This window comes from Cannabis sativa, chromosome 3 (genome assembly GCF_029168945.1).
Source record: "Cannabis sativa cultivar Pink pepper isolate KNU-18-1 chromosome 3, ASM2916894v1, whole genome shotgun sequence".
Taxonomy (NCBI): Eukaryota; Viridiplantae; Streptophyta; class Magnoliopsida; order Rosales; family Cannabaceae; genus Cannabis; species Cannabis sativa.
In genome coordinates, this window is record NC_083603.1 from 1,177,702 (window position 1) to 1,194,041 (window position 16,340).

The 16,340-nt window shown below is 33.6% G+C and overlaps 3 protein-coding genes across 9 annotated transcripts; all 3 read left to right on the forward strand.

The window, feature by feature from the left end:
- Positions 1-707: 707 nt before the first annotated feature.
- LOC115709064 (putative disease resistance RPP13-like protein 1) lies at positions 708-5,343 on the forward strand. The gene is made up of 5 exons (XM_061111362.1): positions 708-1,046; positions 1,283-4,021; positions 4,435-4,492; positions 4,612-4,725; positions 4,828-5,343. Exons 1-2 carry the CDS (start codon positions 708-710, stop codon positions 4,019-4,021), a joined length of 3,078 nt encoding a protein of 1,025 aa, XP_060967345.1. The 3' UTR covers positions 4,435-4,492; positions 4,612-4,725; positions 4,828-5,343.
- Positions 1,283-16,191, forward strand: LOC115709812 (putative disease resistance RPP13-like protein 1). 4 transcript variants are annotated; one of them, XM_061111436.1, is made up of 3 exons: positions 1,283-1,532; positions 11,531-13,768; positions 14,132-14,444. In XM_061111436.1, the coding sequence occupies exon 2, from the start codon at positions 11,702-11,704 to the stop codon at positions 13,766-13,768; it is 2,067 nt and encodes a 688-aa protein (XP_060967419.1). In that variant the 5' UTR covers positions 1,283-1,532; positions 11,531-11,701; the 3' UTR covers positions 14,132-14,444. The 4 variants fall into 4 exon arrangements, with proteins under 4 accessions (XP_060967419.1, XP_060967421.1, XP_060967420.1 ...); XM_061111438.1 differs by lacking the exons at positions 1,283-1,532; positions 14,132-14,444 and adding an exon at positions 15,602-16,191 and having other exon boundaries at positions 11,527-13,768; XM_061111437.1 differs by lacking the exon at positions 1,283-1,532 and having other exon boundaries at positions 11,535-13,775; positions 13,837-14,444.
- On the forward strand, positions 5,947-10,193 carry LOC133035565 (putative disease resistance RPP13-like protein 1). Of its 4 annotated transcripts, XM_061111449.1 has the most exons (3): positions 5,947-6,635; positions 7,218-9,861; positions 10,037-10,192. In XM_061111449.1, exons 1-2 carry the CDS (start codon positions 6,327-6,329, stop codon positions 8,049-8,051), a joined length of 1,143 nt encoding a protein of 380 aa, XP_060967432.1. In that variant the 5' UTR covers positions 5,947-6,326; the 3' UTR covers positions 8,052-9,861; positions 10,037-10,192. The 4 variants fall into 4 exon arrangements, with proteins under 4 accessions (XP_060967432.1, XP_060967430.1, XP_060967429.1 ...); XM_061111447.1 differs by lacking the exon at positions 5,947-6,635 and having other exon boundaries at positions 8,054-9,861; positions 10,037-10,193; XM_061111446.1 differs by lacking the exon at positions 5,947-6,635 and having other exon boundaries at positions 8,054-9,861; positions 10,053-10,192.
- Positions 16,192-16,340: the final 149 nt, after the last annotated feature.

Sequence of the window (16,340 nt, forward strand, 5' to 3'; positions counted from 1 at the left end):
CACTTGCACTAACTACACTAGACAGCACAATAATTTAAGTGATTAAAGATAAAACAAAAAGACCCAAGTTGGTGCCTTCATTTTTTATAAATGATTTTTCCTTATACCTCACTTTTCAAATTCAAATTAAGATTAAAAATGAATCATGTCCAAATAACTTATGAGCATTGCTATTAGGCTTACCAACTCATTATGTTATATTAAATTGACTATATATAAAACATGTTAATTAGTATTTAATACATAATAGGATACTATAAGTTGGTGTTATGATAAACAATAAGACAAACAATAAGATATTAATTAAGAGTGATAATTAAAGTAGCATAATTATATTATTGTGTATTTGTGATAATAAAGCTGATTCCATGATGTCGTTGGTTTTTTTATAATGAAAGAAAGACTACAACATTGTTTATGGAATAATTATATAATAAAATGATCAGATTTCAAAGTGTCATCTCTTGTTTTCATAGGCCTTTGGCTCTGTTTCACACATGAAAGCACATGTAATTAGGTACTAAATTTATGTAAACTATTATGTATAAAACAAAACTCATATCATATATAATAAACAATGTTCTACACTCACTGAGCTCAGCTCTGTTTACTACACTCTCACTCATATTATTTCTCTATTTTGAATTCATTTTGTGTTCATCAATCAATCTTTCCTTTAATCTTTTTTCTGAGTTTTTAAAGATCTGATGGCTGAAGTGGTTGGAGGAGCTCTTCTCTCTGCTTTGCTTAACCCATTGGTGAAAAAGTTGACTACAGAGGTGAAGGACTTCTTCAAAGGAAAAGATGCCATTCTCAAGCTGCTCAAGGAGTTCAAGGCTTTGCTGTCCTCTGCTGATCTGCTGCTCATTGATGCTGAGGAGAAGCTCATCAAAGACCCAAGAGTGCGGAACTGGCTTGATGATCTCAAGGACACCATTTATGATGCAGATGACTTGGTTTACAAGATCGACACTGAAGCATGGCGAAATGAACTGGAAGATGATGGTCCTCATGAATCTCATAGTGGCTGCACTTGTACTAGCAAGGTAATAATTAATCAATTACCTTTGATTGATCACAATTGCTTTTTGTTTAGTAACATACTTTCTTATTTAGGCTTTACATTTGATTGAAATTATTTCGGGTTGGTTTGAGCAGTTTATTTGAATTAGAGTGTTTGTAAAAGAATTTGTAGTTATGAGTCTTTTCCAATATATGACAATATAATATACAATTCTTCACTCTTTCTCTATCAATTAATCTAGTGCATAATACTTGTCAGGCACTCACGAGACTCATCTCATCAACTCCTTTAACTTGTTTTGATAAGACCATTAAACCTGAGATAGAAGAGGCACTTGGGAAATTGAAGCTTCTTCTAGACAATAGAGATCTTGGTTTGGAACGTGTGAAGAATCATAAGCTTCCAGAGAGGGTATGTGCTCCTTTGGTGGAAGAATCTGATGTTTATGGAAGGGATGTTGACAAAGAAGCTATTGTTAAGTTGCTTAGTTCAGATGATAGAACCTGTGGTGACAAATTGTCAGTGATCCCCATAGTGGGGATGGGCGGTATTGGAAAGACTACTCTTGCTCAACTTGTGTACAATGATAAAAGAGTTATGAATACAATGTTTGATACTAGAGTGTGGGTTACTGTGGGAGATAATAACAAAGTCAATAGTTCTAAAGTAATGAAAACTATCATTCAGACGATCACAACTACCAAATGTGAAATTGAAGAGGAGTTCCAAGTTTTAAATGAAGTCAAGAAAGTTTTGACTGAGAAGAAGTTTCTCATTGTTCTAGATGATGTTTGGGATGAAGATAGCAACAGATGGGACGTCATAAAAAGTACTTTTCAATCTGGGTTGCACGGAAGCAAGATCATAGTGACAACACGTAGCAATAGGGTTGCATCAATTATGGGAACTAAGTCATCATCAACTTATTTCCTAAGCACTATATCTTTTGACAAAGGTTGGGAGTTATTTGTCAGATGTGCTGCAATTGATGTCAACTCGCATGAGTACTCAGACCTGCAAGTAATTGGTCGAGAGATTGTTGAAAAGTGTAATGGTCTTCCTTTAGCTATAAAATCACTTGGGAGTCTTCTACATGGGAAACAAAATAAGGAGGATTGGAATGACATATTAAACAACGATATATGGGAGTTGTATGAGAATGAGAGTGTTGGTATTCTTCCAGCTCTATGGCTGAGCTATTTTTATTTACCTTCACATTTGAAGTCTTGTTTCTCCTATTGTGCTATATTTCCTAAAGATTATGAATACAAAGAAGAAGAAGTCATCTTATTGTGGGCGGCTGAAGGTCTATTACTTCCTAAGAAGGGAGTTAGAATTGAAGACGTTGGAAAGAAGTACTTCAAAGATCTAATCTCAATGTCATTTTTTCAACCATCAAATAACAATAAGAAGGAGTCGATTTTTCTCATGCATGATCTTATACATGATTTGGCAATATTTGTTTCTGGTGAGTTTTGCTATATGATGAATAATATAAACAAATGTTCTCACAAGGTTCGTCATTTTTCGTACATGCGTGACTGTGAAAGAGCCAATGACCCCAAGGAATTTGAGGAGTTATTCAAAGCGAAGGGCGTGCGCACCATATTGTGGCAACAAGAGTTAAGCGGTGATCTGCTGGAGCTGTTAAAGATTGAGGACTTAGACAAGTCATTCCCAGGATTGAGAGTACTATCCATATGTGATTATAGCATCACCAAGTTTCCCAATTCAATTGGCAATTTGAAGTATTTAAGATATTTGAAGTTAGATTGTATTGATATTGAAGAGATACCTAACACAATATGTAAATTGTATAATTTGGAGACACTATTGTTGGAGAAATGTAGGAAAGTCACTCAACTACCAACTGATATAGGCAATTTAGTCAAGTTGCGACATCTTAGTGTTCCTGAGAAGAATTTATTTGGGATGCCATTGCAGTTGGGCAAGCTACAAAATCTGCAAACACTTAATGCATTTGTTGTTGGAAGAACTAGAGATTGTGGTGGCATTAAGCTATTGAAAGAGTTTCAAGATCTTCACGGGAGTCTTTCTATTAAGGGACTACAAAAAGTTAGTAGCCTTGAGGAAGTTTCTGATGTTGCAGCACCATTAAAGAGTTTAAAGTTTCTTAGTCACCTATCTTTGGTATGGGATTATCGCTATGAACCTGAACTTGATGACTTGCACAAAGAAAGAGAGCTACTCAGACTCTGCACTGTTGAGCCTCATCCAAATTTGAAGAAACTTGAGATTTGGTCCTACAAAGGAAGTAGCTTCCCAAATTGGATGGAAGATCATCGTTGCTTGTCTAATTTGGTAAGTTTGAAGTTAATGTATTGTAGTAATTGTAGCTTCTTGCCGTCATTGGGACAACTTCCCTCTCTCAAAGTTCTTTTGATTGTGAATTGTGGTGTGGTGAGAATAGATTCAAAGTTTTATTGCTCTACTAGTGTTGATTCTTCTGCTGCAATACAAACAAAGACATTCTTTAGATCTTTGAAGACTTTGGAGTTTGATAATTTGGAGAAGTTTGAAGAGTGGTCATTTATCGAAGGTGGTGTTTTTCCACACCTTAAGAATCTTAAATTCTTTGACTGCAATAGACTCAAAGTGACATTGTTAGGAGATTATTTTCCTTCATTGACAGAGCTTGTAATACATAACAGTGAGGTACTATTACCATTATTACTCCCAAGAGCTCAACTCATGCAAGCCCCTTTGACCACTTTAAAGAAGATTGCATTTATGTACTTTTTTAACTTAACACACTTAGACGAGGCGGCCTTTCAACACCTCACCTCCCTTGAGGAATTGACAATTGAAGGCTGTCATTACCTCCGATGCTTGCCAAAAAAACTACCCACTTCGCTTTCTGATATTTATATCATTGGTTGTCCGATGTTAACACCAAGAGTCCAGAGGGAGACAGGGGAGGACTGGCCAATTATAGCTCACATCCCAAATATCATTATTGATGGCAAGAAAATATAGGTATTACTCTATTTTCTTGTCTTTTGTAATTGTTTAAAAGCTTTATTCAGTATTGAATCAAAGTCTTCATTCTTAGTTTTAGGTTGTGTTGTGTGTATTGACACTGGGAGGTTGGTTGAATCTATTGCACAAAACCCAGGTATGACACTTTTGATCCAATCCAATACTTGATAGAACTAGAATAAAGGTATTTTATTGATATCAATGAAAGAATTACAAAGTTTCAAACTTTTTGAGACAGTTTGGTATCTCCCCAGAAAGTATTTCACCTTCTTTAACATATGAATTCTAACTAACTAACCAACTTACAAAACAATCATTCCTAAAGGAACTAAATTGAATGCCTTATTCATACACCTGGATATGAAAGAATATTTTTGAGGCCTAACATATTCTTCTTCATTTTTATGTAGCATATTTATTGGAAGCTTCATCACCTGTACCAGTTTCTACCTCTGGCTTAACCCAAAGGTTCATCTTTATATTTTGTGATGTTTTGCTGTAATTCTTTGCTTGTATTTTGCTAGAATTTTTTATGGTTGTGAGATGATTAACATGTTTGACACAATCAATTTTTGATGTGTAATGAGAGTTTCATCCTCTATACTGAAGAACAACTTAAATGACTTTTGTTGTTTCACCTTTGGTTTGGTTTCAAAAACCTTAGCTAAAGTGGCTGCCTGGGAATTCAGATTGACTAATTGGTATATAATGGATGTAATTAGTTGGTGGCAGTACATAATAGACTCCCAAACTAATCTTGCTTTGTGTGGTTATTTATGCTTTGTTTATGTTCCCCATTGCAGAACTGCATGATGTTATTGTTACAGACTCTGCATTGACACATATTCAACCATTTGAAGTTCATGATTTGGGTGCATCAGTTGGGTGGCATTCATTGAAGTTTGGTCTGCTCGTTTTCAAATGTAATGGGCTGTGTGGATTGAGAGAGAAATAGCAGAATATTCCGGCGGAGGACGTTTGGGAGAGAGTTCGATTTTGGACAGTCACATGGGCCTTTAGAACAAAACATTTTGAGAATTTTCCCTTTCTAGACTTGTGTAGGGAGTGGGAGTGTGTTGATGTAAAAAGACTTGATGTTTTGGTCTGTTTTGTTTTGTGATCTTATCTTTTCCTCTTTTGTATTCTTCTTATAACCATTATTAATACATAGTGGTAGGGGTAGTCTATTTCTCTTTTTTTGAAAAAAAAGATGTGAGCTGTGGGGTTTTATTATTTTCTACTACTTTTCCATATTGACCTCACATTAACTTCATTTCTTTAGCTTTTTCATTATTTATAGAAGGAGCATTTTGCTATGAGGCACCATGGTACCTAGCAACACTTCATATCAAATTTGATATTTAACTGCACCAATAGCTATATAACACCTCATATAGATGCTAGATAGGCACCACAGTTCTCTTTACTATATTAATAAATGCCAATAATTTGCACTATATATGCGTCTTCATGTTTATCATTTGCTTTTATCTCCTAGTTCATATGTTCTTATTATGCAACTATTTTTCTTTCCTTAAATTTCCGATTCTCATTGTGATGTGAGCCGAAAACAGAAGATGATGAGTGGAAAAAGGCGGTATCCATAACGAGACACAGTGCTTACTTTTACCATTTGATCTGAAGGTTAATTTCTACTTGAATGAATATAGTTAAAGAAAGTTGAAAGAAGCATTGTTTGAGTGTGTGGTGTGTGAATGGATTTGGTTTCATAAACTAAAAGCAACAATATAACACTAATAAATATTAACTAAAAATATTGCGTTCTATTAATGATGATTATATCAAAGTCTTTGTACTTATCTTGTATAATAATTAAGGCAGTAGGTTTACCAACTATAGCCACCACTAATATATTAAATAGTTAATTAGCTGATATTTTGTTTGAACAAACATATGCACTAAAGCTCTTTTTGATTGCAAGGTTTTCAGCTTTTTAGTCTCAATTAACACATGTAATGATAATACTAAACCTCTATTTTTATAATAGAAACAAATTGGTTTTTGTGAGTTGTTGTGTTTTGTTTTCATTATACTTGTACCTAATACCAACTCTATAAAAAATAATAAGTAAATACCATTGTAAGACAAACAATATTAATATTAATTAATAATCATAATATAATGTGGCCCCATGATATTCTTTCATATTCAATATATCATATGCTATGCTAGTGCAAGAGCTACTACACTCAATCACTTTCCTTAATCCTTTATTTTGAATTTATTTTGTGTTCATCAACCAATCTTTCCTTTAATCATTTTGCAAGTTTTTGAAGATCTCATGGCTGAATTAGTTGCAAGACCGCTTCTCTCTGCTTTGCTTAATCCATTGGTGAACAAGTTAACTAGTGAGGTGAAGGAATTCTTCAAAGGAAAAGATGCCATTCTGAAGCTGGTGAAGGAGTTGAAAACTTTGCTGTCCTCTGCTGATCTGCTGCTCACGGATGCTGAGGAGAAGCTCATCAAAGACCCAAGAGTAAGGAAGTGGCTTGATGATCTCAAGGATGTAATTTATGATGCAGACGACTTGGTTTACAAGATCGACAATGAAGCACAGCGAAACAAAATGAAAGGCAGTTTCACTAGTAAGGTACTACTGATAAAACAATGGATTGGATTTCTCTATTTTGCTTTGTCATTAGATCACTTAGAAGTGATCTAATGACCATTTACTATGGTTTAGACATAGTTATTAAGAGTGAGTATTCGTCGTCGGGTTATAGTATATTTTAAACAGCCTTCAGCCTGCAAACCTCTTATTATAACCCGTCTAATAATTTTGATAGTTTGGTCATATTAACCTGCGCACACCAATCTTCATTTTTTTATTATTATTATTGTTAGTTTTTAGTTTTCAAATAATTATTAGTTATATAAGAATACATATATATATGTTTCAAATAGAAGAAAATATTAATATAGTCTAAATACTAAAATTAAACTTCAATATCTTTTTTTTTTTTGAGATAACTTCAATATCTAAATACAATTAAAATAAACAATTTTGAAGTTTAAATTTTGTTGAGGTTGTGTTTTTGTTGATTTGGGTGGTATATTTTGGGTTTGACAGTTTGTAAAATTTGTTCTACAATACACTAGTAGTTATTCTATGAGTCTCTTTTTCTTTATGGAAGAAATATTGTCAATTACTCTATTGCATAATTCATGTCAGGCACTCATGAGACTCGTCTCATCAACTCCTTTAACATCTTTTGACAAGACCATAAAAGCTGAGATAGAAGAGACACTTGAGAAATTGAAACTTCTTCTAGACAATAAAGATCTTGGTTTGGAACGTGTGAAGAATCATAAGCTTCCAGAGAGGGTATGTGCTCCATCTCTAGAAGAAAATGATATTTATGGAAGGGACAATGAGAAAGAAGAGATTATTAAGTTGCTTTTATCGGATGAAACAACTGGTGGTGACAAATTATCTGTGATTCCTATTGTTGGGATGGGCGGTATTGGAAAGACTACTCTTGCTCAACTTGTTTACAAAGACGAGAGAGTCAACAAAACGTTTAACACCAAAGTGTGGATTACGATGGGAGATGATAAAGTTGATTGTATGAAAGTGATGAAACTAATTATTGAGAAGGTCACTTGTAGAAAATGTGAGATTGAGGAGCCATATGATCTTCAAGAAGAAGTAAAGAAGGCTCTGAGAGGGAAGAAGTTTCTATTTGTTGTTGACGATGTTTGGGATGAGGATCCTTCCAAGTGGGATGTCTTAAATAATTGTTTTATATCAGGGTTGCATGGAAGTAGGATCATTGTGACAACTCGGAGTACAGTTGTTGCATCGATTATGAAAACTGAGTCAACTTATCAACTAGGAAGAATAAATGAGGTTGCTGGCTGGAAATTATTTGCAAAACATGCTTCACTTGTTGTGGACTCAAATGATTACTTGGATCTCAAACAAATTGGAGAAAAAATAGTTGACAAGTGTAAGGGTCTCCCTTTGGCAATCAAGTCAATGGGTCTTCTCGTACGAGAGAAATGAAGTTAAAATTCTTCCAGCTTTGTGGTTGAGTTATTTTTATCTACGCCCAGAATTAAAGCAATGTTTCGCTTACTGCTCCCTATTTCCAAAAGATTATCATTTTAGAAAAGAAGTGATGGTGTTGTTATGGATGGCTGAAGGTATTTTACAGTCTTCAAATAAAAAGAGAGTAGAGGAAGTTGGAGAAGAGTATTTCGAAGATCTAATTTCTATGTCATTTTTTCAACCATCAAATAACAATTATGAGGAGGAGCCGACTTTTCTCATGCATGATCTTATACATGATTTGGCAATATTTGTTTCTGGTGAGTTTTGTTTAATGATGAATAATATCAGTAAATGTTCTCACAAGGTTCGTCATTTTTCGTACATGCAACGATGTGCAAAAGACATTGACCCTAAGGAATTTGAGGAGCTATTTAAAGCCAAGTGCTTGCGGACTATATTGTGGCACGAAGGTTCAAAATATGATGGTCTAGAGTTGTTTAAGATTAAGAACTTAGGCAAATCATTCCCACGGTTGAGAGTACTATCAACAACGGACTGTGATATCACCAAGCTTCCTAATTCAATAGGCAATTTGAAGTATTTAAGATATTTGAAGTTAGATTGTAAATATATTAAAGACATACCTAATACAATATGTATGTTGTATAATTTGGAGACACTATTGTTGGAGAGATGTAGAAAAGTTACTAGACTACCAACTGATATAGGAAATTTAATCAAGTTGCAACATCTTAGTGTTTCTTGGAATTTATTAGAGATGCCATTGCAATTGGGGAAGCTACAAAATCTGCAAACACTTAATAGATTTGTTGTGGGAAGAAATAGAGATTCTGGTGGCATTAAGTTGTTGAATGAGTTTCAAGATCTACACGGTAGTCTTCTGATAGAGGGACTAGAAAATGTGAGTAGCCTTGAGGAAGTTACAGATGCAACATTGAAGAGTAAGAAGTTTCTTAGCCACCTATGTTTGGCATGGGGTGATTACTTGCACAATGAAGGAGAGCTACTTAGTGCCCTCCAGCCTCACCCAAACCTAAAAGCACTTGCAATTTCGAACTACAAAGGCAACAATTTCCCAATTTGGATGGGAGATCATCGCTGCTTGTCTAATTTAGTAAGCCTGAAGATGGTAGATTGTTCTAATTGCAGCTTCTTGCCGTCGTTGGGACAACTGCCTTCTCTTAAAGACCTTGTCATCGGACATTTGAATAGTGTGGTGAGAATTGGTTCAGAGTTTTACTATTCTGCTAGTGTTGACTCTTCTTCTGTTGCAATACAAACAAAGCCATTCTTTACATCTTTGGAGAGCTTGAGATTTCAGAATTTGTCTAATCTCGAAGAGTGATCATTTATTGAAGGTGGAGATTTTCCTCGTCTTAAGAATCTTCATCTTCATAATTGTAATAAACTCAAAGTGACATTGTTAGGAGATTATTTTCCATCATTGACAGTGCTTGAAGTAAGTGTCAGTGAGGAACAAATACCACCATTATTACTCCCAAGACCTCAACTGATGGAGCAGGCCCCTTTGATCGGTTTAAAGAAGCTTAGAATTATGAGATGTGGAAACTTGAGGCAGTTAGACGAGGCGGCCTTACAACACCTCACCTCCATTGAGGAGTTGAGAATTGAAGAGTGTCCTAAGCTGCAATGCTTGCCAAAAGAACTACCCTTTTCTCTTTCTGATCTTCATATCACTTTGTGTGAATTGCTAAGACCACGAGTGGAGAGGGAGACAGGGGAGGACTGGCCAATAATTGCTCACATCCCAAATATAACTGTTAATTGCAAGAAAATATAGGTATGTTACTCTTTTCTCTTCTGTTCTCTCCCAAATTTTACATTTTGTCTTTGAAAACAAATAATATATTATGTATCATACTGATGACCCATCTTGGGGTTGAAAATATTCAGTGTCTCATTTTCAACAGCTATCTGATGAAGGCCATTTCTTGTGTTTGATTTTCTGATTTTAGGATGCCTATGTATCAGCGGTTCTTCTCTAGGCAGTGTCAGCATCTTAAGTCTTTTATCCGATCAACAGGTTTCAAAGCTAAGAACAAGAGATAGTCCACTCACTCGCCTCGTTAGAAAAATAATTAGGAATGCTTTTCTGTGATACTCAAACTTTTTACAGGTTAGAAAACTTATCAAACTTTAAGACATAATTAGTTTTTATTTTCTACTAAGTTATGCTTTTTTTAGGTAGGTTTATCTTTTTTATTTTCTATGAATTATTTTAACGCATAATAAATATTTCATGAGAATATTAGTTTAATTTATTTTTTTCAATTATTTAATTTATTTTTTTTTTCATTGTTCAGATAGAATTAAGCCTTTGTGTGTGTAAAATGGTGTCACCTCTAGACATAATTATATATGGATTATCTCTTATATATATGATGATCATAATCAAATGTAATTCCAACCTCACATTTTTCTTACGATTGAAATTTCTTCTGTGCTACTTTGTAACTAAAACAATAATTGCTTGGAAACTAGAAACTATTTTTGACTGAGTCAAATTGTAATTTTAGAAAAAGACTACTCATCAGTCAGTTATGGCAGCTGAATGAATAGTCAAACTCATAAACAATATGCAGCATAAAAGTTCAAGAGAAGCCACCTATACACCAAAAAAGAGAATGAAATGTCAGTTTAAGTAGCAGAATCATAAGCTTCCAGATAACTGTGATCTTATCTCATGATTCTCCTTCTAAAATGCACATATTTATCCACAGGGACACACTCAATGAGATGATTCCCTACCCCGCATCCGTTGGTTATGAGACGGGGATGTGGCGGGAATGGGATATAACATGAATTCTAAAAGCAGGTGGTAGGAATAAGAATAAGAACGAGAAAATGGGTGAATAAGAATAAAATGAAATAAAATTTAAAATACGTAAAAAATTAATGAAAAAAATCGCTTAAATTTTTCTTAAATGTTATATTAGAATGACCTGTTCTGCATTCATTTAAAAATGAAATAATTATTCCGCCAAAAATAGATCGAACATTGCATTAAAATGATACGTTCAAATACTTTAACGGCGTAAAGTGTTTTGAGCTGTGCGGTTTGATTATTTTCTTCCTCTTTACCATTACCATATTGATCTCACATTAACTTCCTGTATTTAATTTCCTTAATTAATAGAAAGATAATGGATTATTCTTTTAATCTCGTATTAGCTAGCTGCATAATTAAGAAATTTTCTATACTTAGCTATATATATAGAACCTATTCTCACTCACAACCCAACCCTCAGACAATTACTCTACTACCCTTTTTATTTAGTATATGCTAGCCCACCATGTAATGAAAATAGCCATGTAATGTTTAAGCATGGTTTTGATTTATTATTTAAAAAAAAACTTTTATTTATGGATTATCTCTAATCACAGGACATTAATCATTATAGTGATAATGTAGGCCATATATATATGAAGATGATAAGATGATAATGTAGTAGTAGTATCGGTGGTGGTATTTTTTCTGTTATCCCCATAGTGGGGATGGGTGGTGTTGGAAAGACTACTCTTGCTCAATTTGTCTATACAAAGATGAGAGAGTCAAACAAAGATTTGGTACTCGAGTGTGGATTACAGTGGGAGATGGTCCACTTGACTTGTGGAATGTGATGAGGTCAATTGTGGAGAAGGTCACTTCTAGGAAATGTGAAATTAAGGAATTGCATGACCTTCAAGAGAAAGTAAAGAGGACTCTGAGTAAAAAGAAGTTCGTGTTTGTTCTTGATGATCTTTGGGATGAAGACTGTACTAAATGGAATGTCTTGCGAAGTTGTTTCAAATCTGGATTGCAAGGAAGCAAGATTATTGTCACAACACGTAGCACAAAAGTTGCATCAATTGTGAAAACCGAGTCAATTTATAAGCTAAAGCCACTTTCTGACGAGGATAGCTGGGCTTTATTTGTAAATCATGCCTCAATTGATGTCGACACCAATGATTACTTGCATCTCAAAGAAGTTGGAGAAAAAATTGTTGCTAAGTGTAAGGGACTTCCTTTGGCCATAAAGTCAATTGGTGATCTCTTACGAGGAACGCGCTGCAAGGAGGAATGGGAGAGCATCCTAAACAATGATATATGGGAGTTGTATGAAAGAAAACAAGTTAATATTCTTCCATCTTTGTGGTTGAGTTATCTTTATCTACCTTCTAAATTGAAGCAATGCTTTGCTCACTGCTCTCTATTTCCAAAAGATTTTGCATTTAGTAAAAAAGATATGGTCTTGTTATGGATGGCAGAAGGTTTCTTACATTCTGAAAATGGAAAGAGGGTTGAAGAAGTTGGAGAAGAGTATTTCCAAGATCTAATCTCGAAGTCATTTTTCCAACCTTCATCATCCGACGGTGAAGAAACTTTCCTTATGCATGATCTTATACATGATTTAGCAATGTTCATCTCAGGAGAGTTTTGTTTAATGATGAATGACAGTAATAAATGTTCTCCCAAGGTTCGCCATTTACGTTGTGAAGAAGCTAGTATGGTTAAGAGCTTTGAGGAGATATCTAAAGTGAAGCGCTTCTTGCGCACCTTATTATTGTTACATAACGGAGCAGAAATTGATGAAGAATTGTTGTCTAAGTTGCATGAATCATTCCCACGCTTAAGAGTACTATCCATAGATTGCATATACGCTGAGCAGATCCAAACTTATCCTGATTCAATAGGAAATTTGAAGTATTTAAGATATTTGAAGTTACGTTGTCGCATTAAAGAGATACCGAATACAATATGTACGTTGTATAATTTGGAGACACTATTGTTGGAGGAATGTGTAAATCTTACTATTCTACCAACTGATATAGGAAATTTAATCAACTTGCGACATCTTAGTGTTTCTCGTTCATTAAAAGAGATGCCACTGCAATTGGGGAAGCTACAAAATCTGCAAACACTGAATAGATTTGCTGCGGGAAGAAATAGAGATTGTGGTGGTATTGAATTGTTGAAAGAGTTTCAAGATCTACACGGGAGTCTTTTTATTTTCGGACTAGAAAATGTGAATGTTGGTAGGCTTGAGGAAGTTTCAGATGCTGCAGCACCATTATTAAAGAGTAAGAAGTCTCTTAGTCAGCTAGATTTGGCATGGAATCATAATCGTGAAGCTGAAGTTGATGAGTTGCACAAACAAATAGATATATTCGGTGCCCTCGAGCCTCATCCAAACTTGAAGGAACTTAGCATTTGGCATTACAAAGGCTACAGTTTCCCAAATTGGATGGGAGATCCTCGCTGCTTGTCTAATTTAGTAAGTTTGAAGTTGATGTGTTGCTGTTTTAGCTTCTTTCCGTCGTTGGGGCAGCTGCCTTGTCTCAAATATCTTCAGATTAGTTATTGTAGTGTGGTGAAAATAGATTCAGAGTTTTATGGTTCTTCTTCTGTTGCAATACCAACAAAGCCCTTATTCTTTACATCTTTGGAGACTTTGATAATTGAGAATTTGGAGAAGTTGGAAGAGTGGTCATTTACGGAAGGTGGAGCTTTTCCTCGTCTTAAGAAGTTGAAAATTGAAACATGTCGTTACCTCCGATGCTTGCCGAAAGAACTACCCACTTCTCTTTCTGATCTTCATATCACTTATTGTCCATTGATAACACCAAGAGTGGAGAGGGAGACAGGGGAGGACTGGCCAATTATTGCTCACATCCCAAATATCATTGTCAATGGCAAGAATATATAGGTATTACTCTTTTCTCTTCTCTTCTGTCCTAATTGTTTAAAACCTTTATTCAATATTGAATCAAATAGTCTTCGATTTGTGCCCCTTTTAGGCTGTGACTGTGGTCTCTTGTTTTAAATCAACGATTAATTAGTGTTTAATAGTAGCATTTGGAGTCATCACCTAATTTGATGCGTACATATTTAATTTAAGCATGTGAAGTTTAGTTGATGAAGCTGGTAGAACATAACTATATATATCATGATTATAATATTAGTTGGTGGCATTCAAGATAAAAAGTTTAATTTTCTATTATTTGAGTGAAATTACATGTAAATATATAATCACAACACAAGCTATTAATTTAAGTCCTGTTTTTGCAAGGTAATCAAATTATATATGAGTAGTGAAATGGAAGACTGAGTTGAAGAATGGAAGAAGTCAGTTACCACCAAATAAACACATATGACTATGATGAGACTTTACCTCTCTTAATTTCTTACTTTTAGTTTGATTGTGATTGTGATTGTGAATAATAATAGCTATACTATAGTCTATAGAGTGAGTGATGAAACTTTGTACAAGATGTTGACACCATTGCTAATGTTAATGTTTTCTACTACCATTAGTACCAGTAGAGATAACAAACAACCATTGCTACCTTTCTTATATAAATCTTGCTCTCCATTTTCTGTTATTCTTACTTCTTTTTGAAGATTTTGTCTATGCAATTGCTTTGACAAAATTTTGTATATATAATTGTAACAAGAATAACTGAAGTTGTTATTGCAGAGTGAGTATATTAGTTTATATATATAATGTTATAAAGAGTGGATTAGAGGTGCCTAGATTTGATTATTGGAAGCTACAAAGTATGTTGAGAGAACAATGAAGAGAGGATTAGAGGTGCCCAGATTTGATTATAATTAAGTTTTTGCAGTATTATGCTAATGACTACTAAAGATAGAAGAAGAAGAAACAGGGCTATTGATTCATCACATTTTTTGACTTTGATTTGTCAACTGTGTTTAAGTTTGATTCTTAGAATGTTTTACTGAAATCATTGTATATGTTACCTATGAAATAGCAATGATAGCATAACTTTGGGATTTAAAAAATTATTTATTGCAATTATGCTAATACACTTTTTTTAATAAAAAAAAAAACTATTTTTTAAATATCATAATTTTTAAAATATTTAACACCAATTCTCCTAAATAATAGGGGTATTAAGTTGTGTGATGGCAAACAATAAGATACTAAAATGATATTAATTAAGAGTAATAATTAAAGTTGGAAAGTTGAAAAGCAGGACATTATTGTGTATTTGTGATAATGTTGATTAATTTCATGGTCTCATGTTTTGAGCTGTATTAGTTTTAGTTTCATTGTATAAAGTGCTTTAGAAGTAGGTTTCAATTGATTATATTCATAAATTTAGGGATAAAAATATTAATTAATCATAATTTTATTACTACAATATATATATTAATTTTTTGTACTACAATATATTAAATATTATTATATTTGCAATATATATTTAACGGTATAATATACTTATTCGTTATAATTATATATAATACATTAATATTTAATACTAAAGAAATTATATAACATAATTTTATCATTAAGTAATTTTTTTTTTTAAGAAAATAACATGAAATAAAGATATTTTTACAACTTTAATTATCTAATTTATTATATTTGACCATTTTACTAATTCTTAAAACATTTACTTATCTTTCTATTTAGGATCATTTGCCACCTTAGCACATATATATTACTGCTGAGTCCAATAATTTTATCTCTATAGTACAATCAATTTGCTTTATCTCTATACATATAATATGACAGGGACAAAATTCATGCAATTTCATTGGATTGGACTGCATTTCATGCCCTGTTTGTGGTGCAGCAGCTGAGTCAAACCAGCATTTATTTATTTTTCGAATGCTGCTTCTCTCAAAGGATCACTGATTTGATCTTCAAATGGCTGGGCTCAAGAGTTTGGCCAATTGATTTCCAGAGTTGGAAGTCTTGGTTAGTGCTGAACAAAAACAACAGGAAGCAAAGAGTCGTGATTTACAACTTGTGGATCAATTGGAATAACTGCATTTTCAACAGCTTCTAAAATTGTACAGGAAATTCAGAAAGTTGTTTATTATAGATTACTAATTGCTAAAAATAGAAGCCTAAATAGGCATGAGAGGAGAGAAAATATATTGTAAGTAGTGTGGAGTCTCGGCTGAGCTGGTTGGTTTGCTTTAGGTGTAATTGTTTGTGATTAATGAAGCTATTTCTTCTTGATAAAAAAAAGTGTAAAGCAATGGACCCATTAATTGCTGTATTATTATTATTAATAATCACTCTTTGTGTGGCACTAAAGATTTGAACCATATTCAACATAAAGAAAAAGTTAAAAGATATTCTCAAGATAACTCTACTTGACAAAAAGAAAGATTCCCATGAATTATGGCTTTGATGAATGATGATATATATTAATTACAAGCAATGAATTGTTTGCTTTTATATATATAACGACAGTTAAAATTGTGATTTTTTGCTACAATTTCTGTTAGTTCTTCTCTCTTTT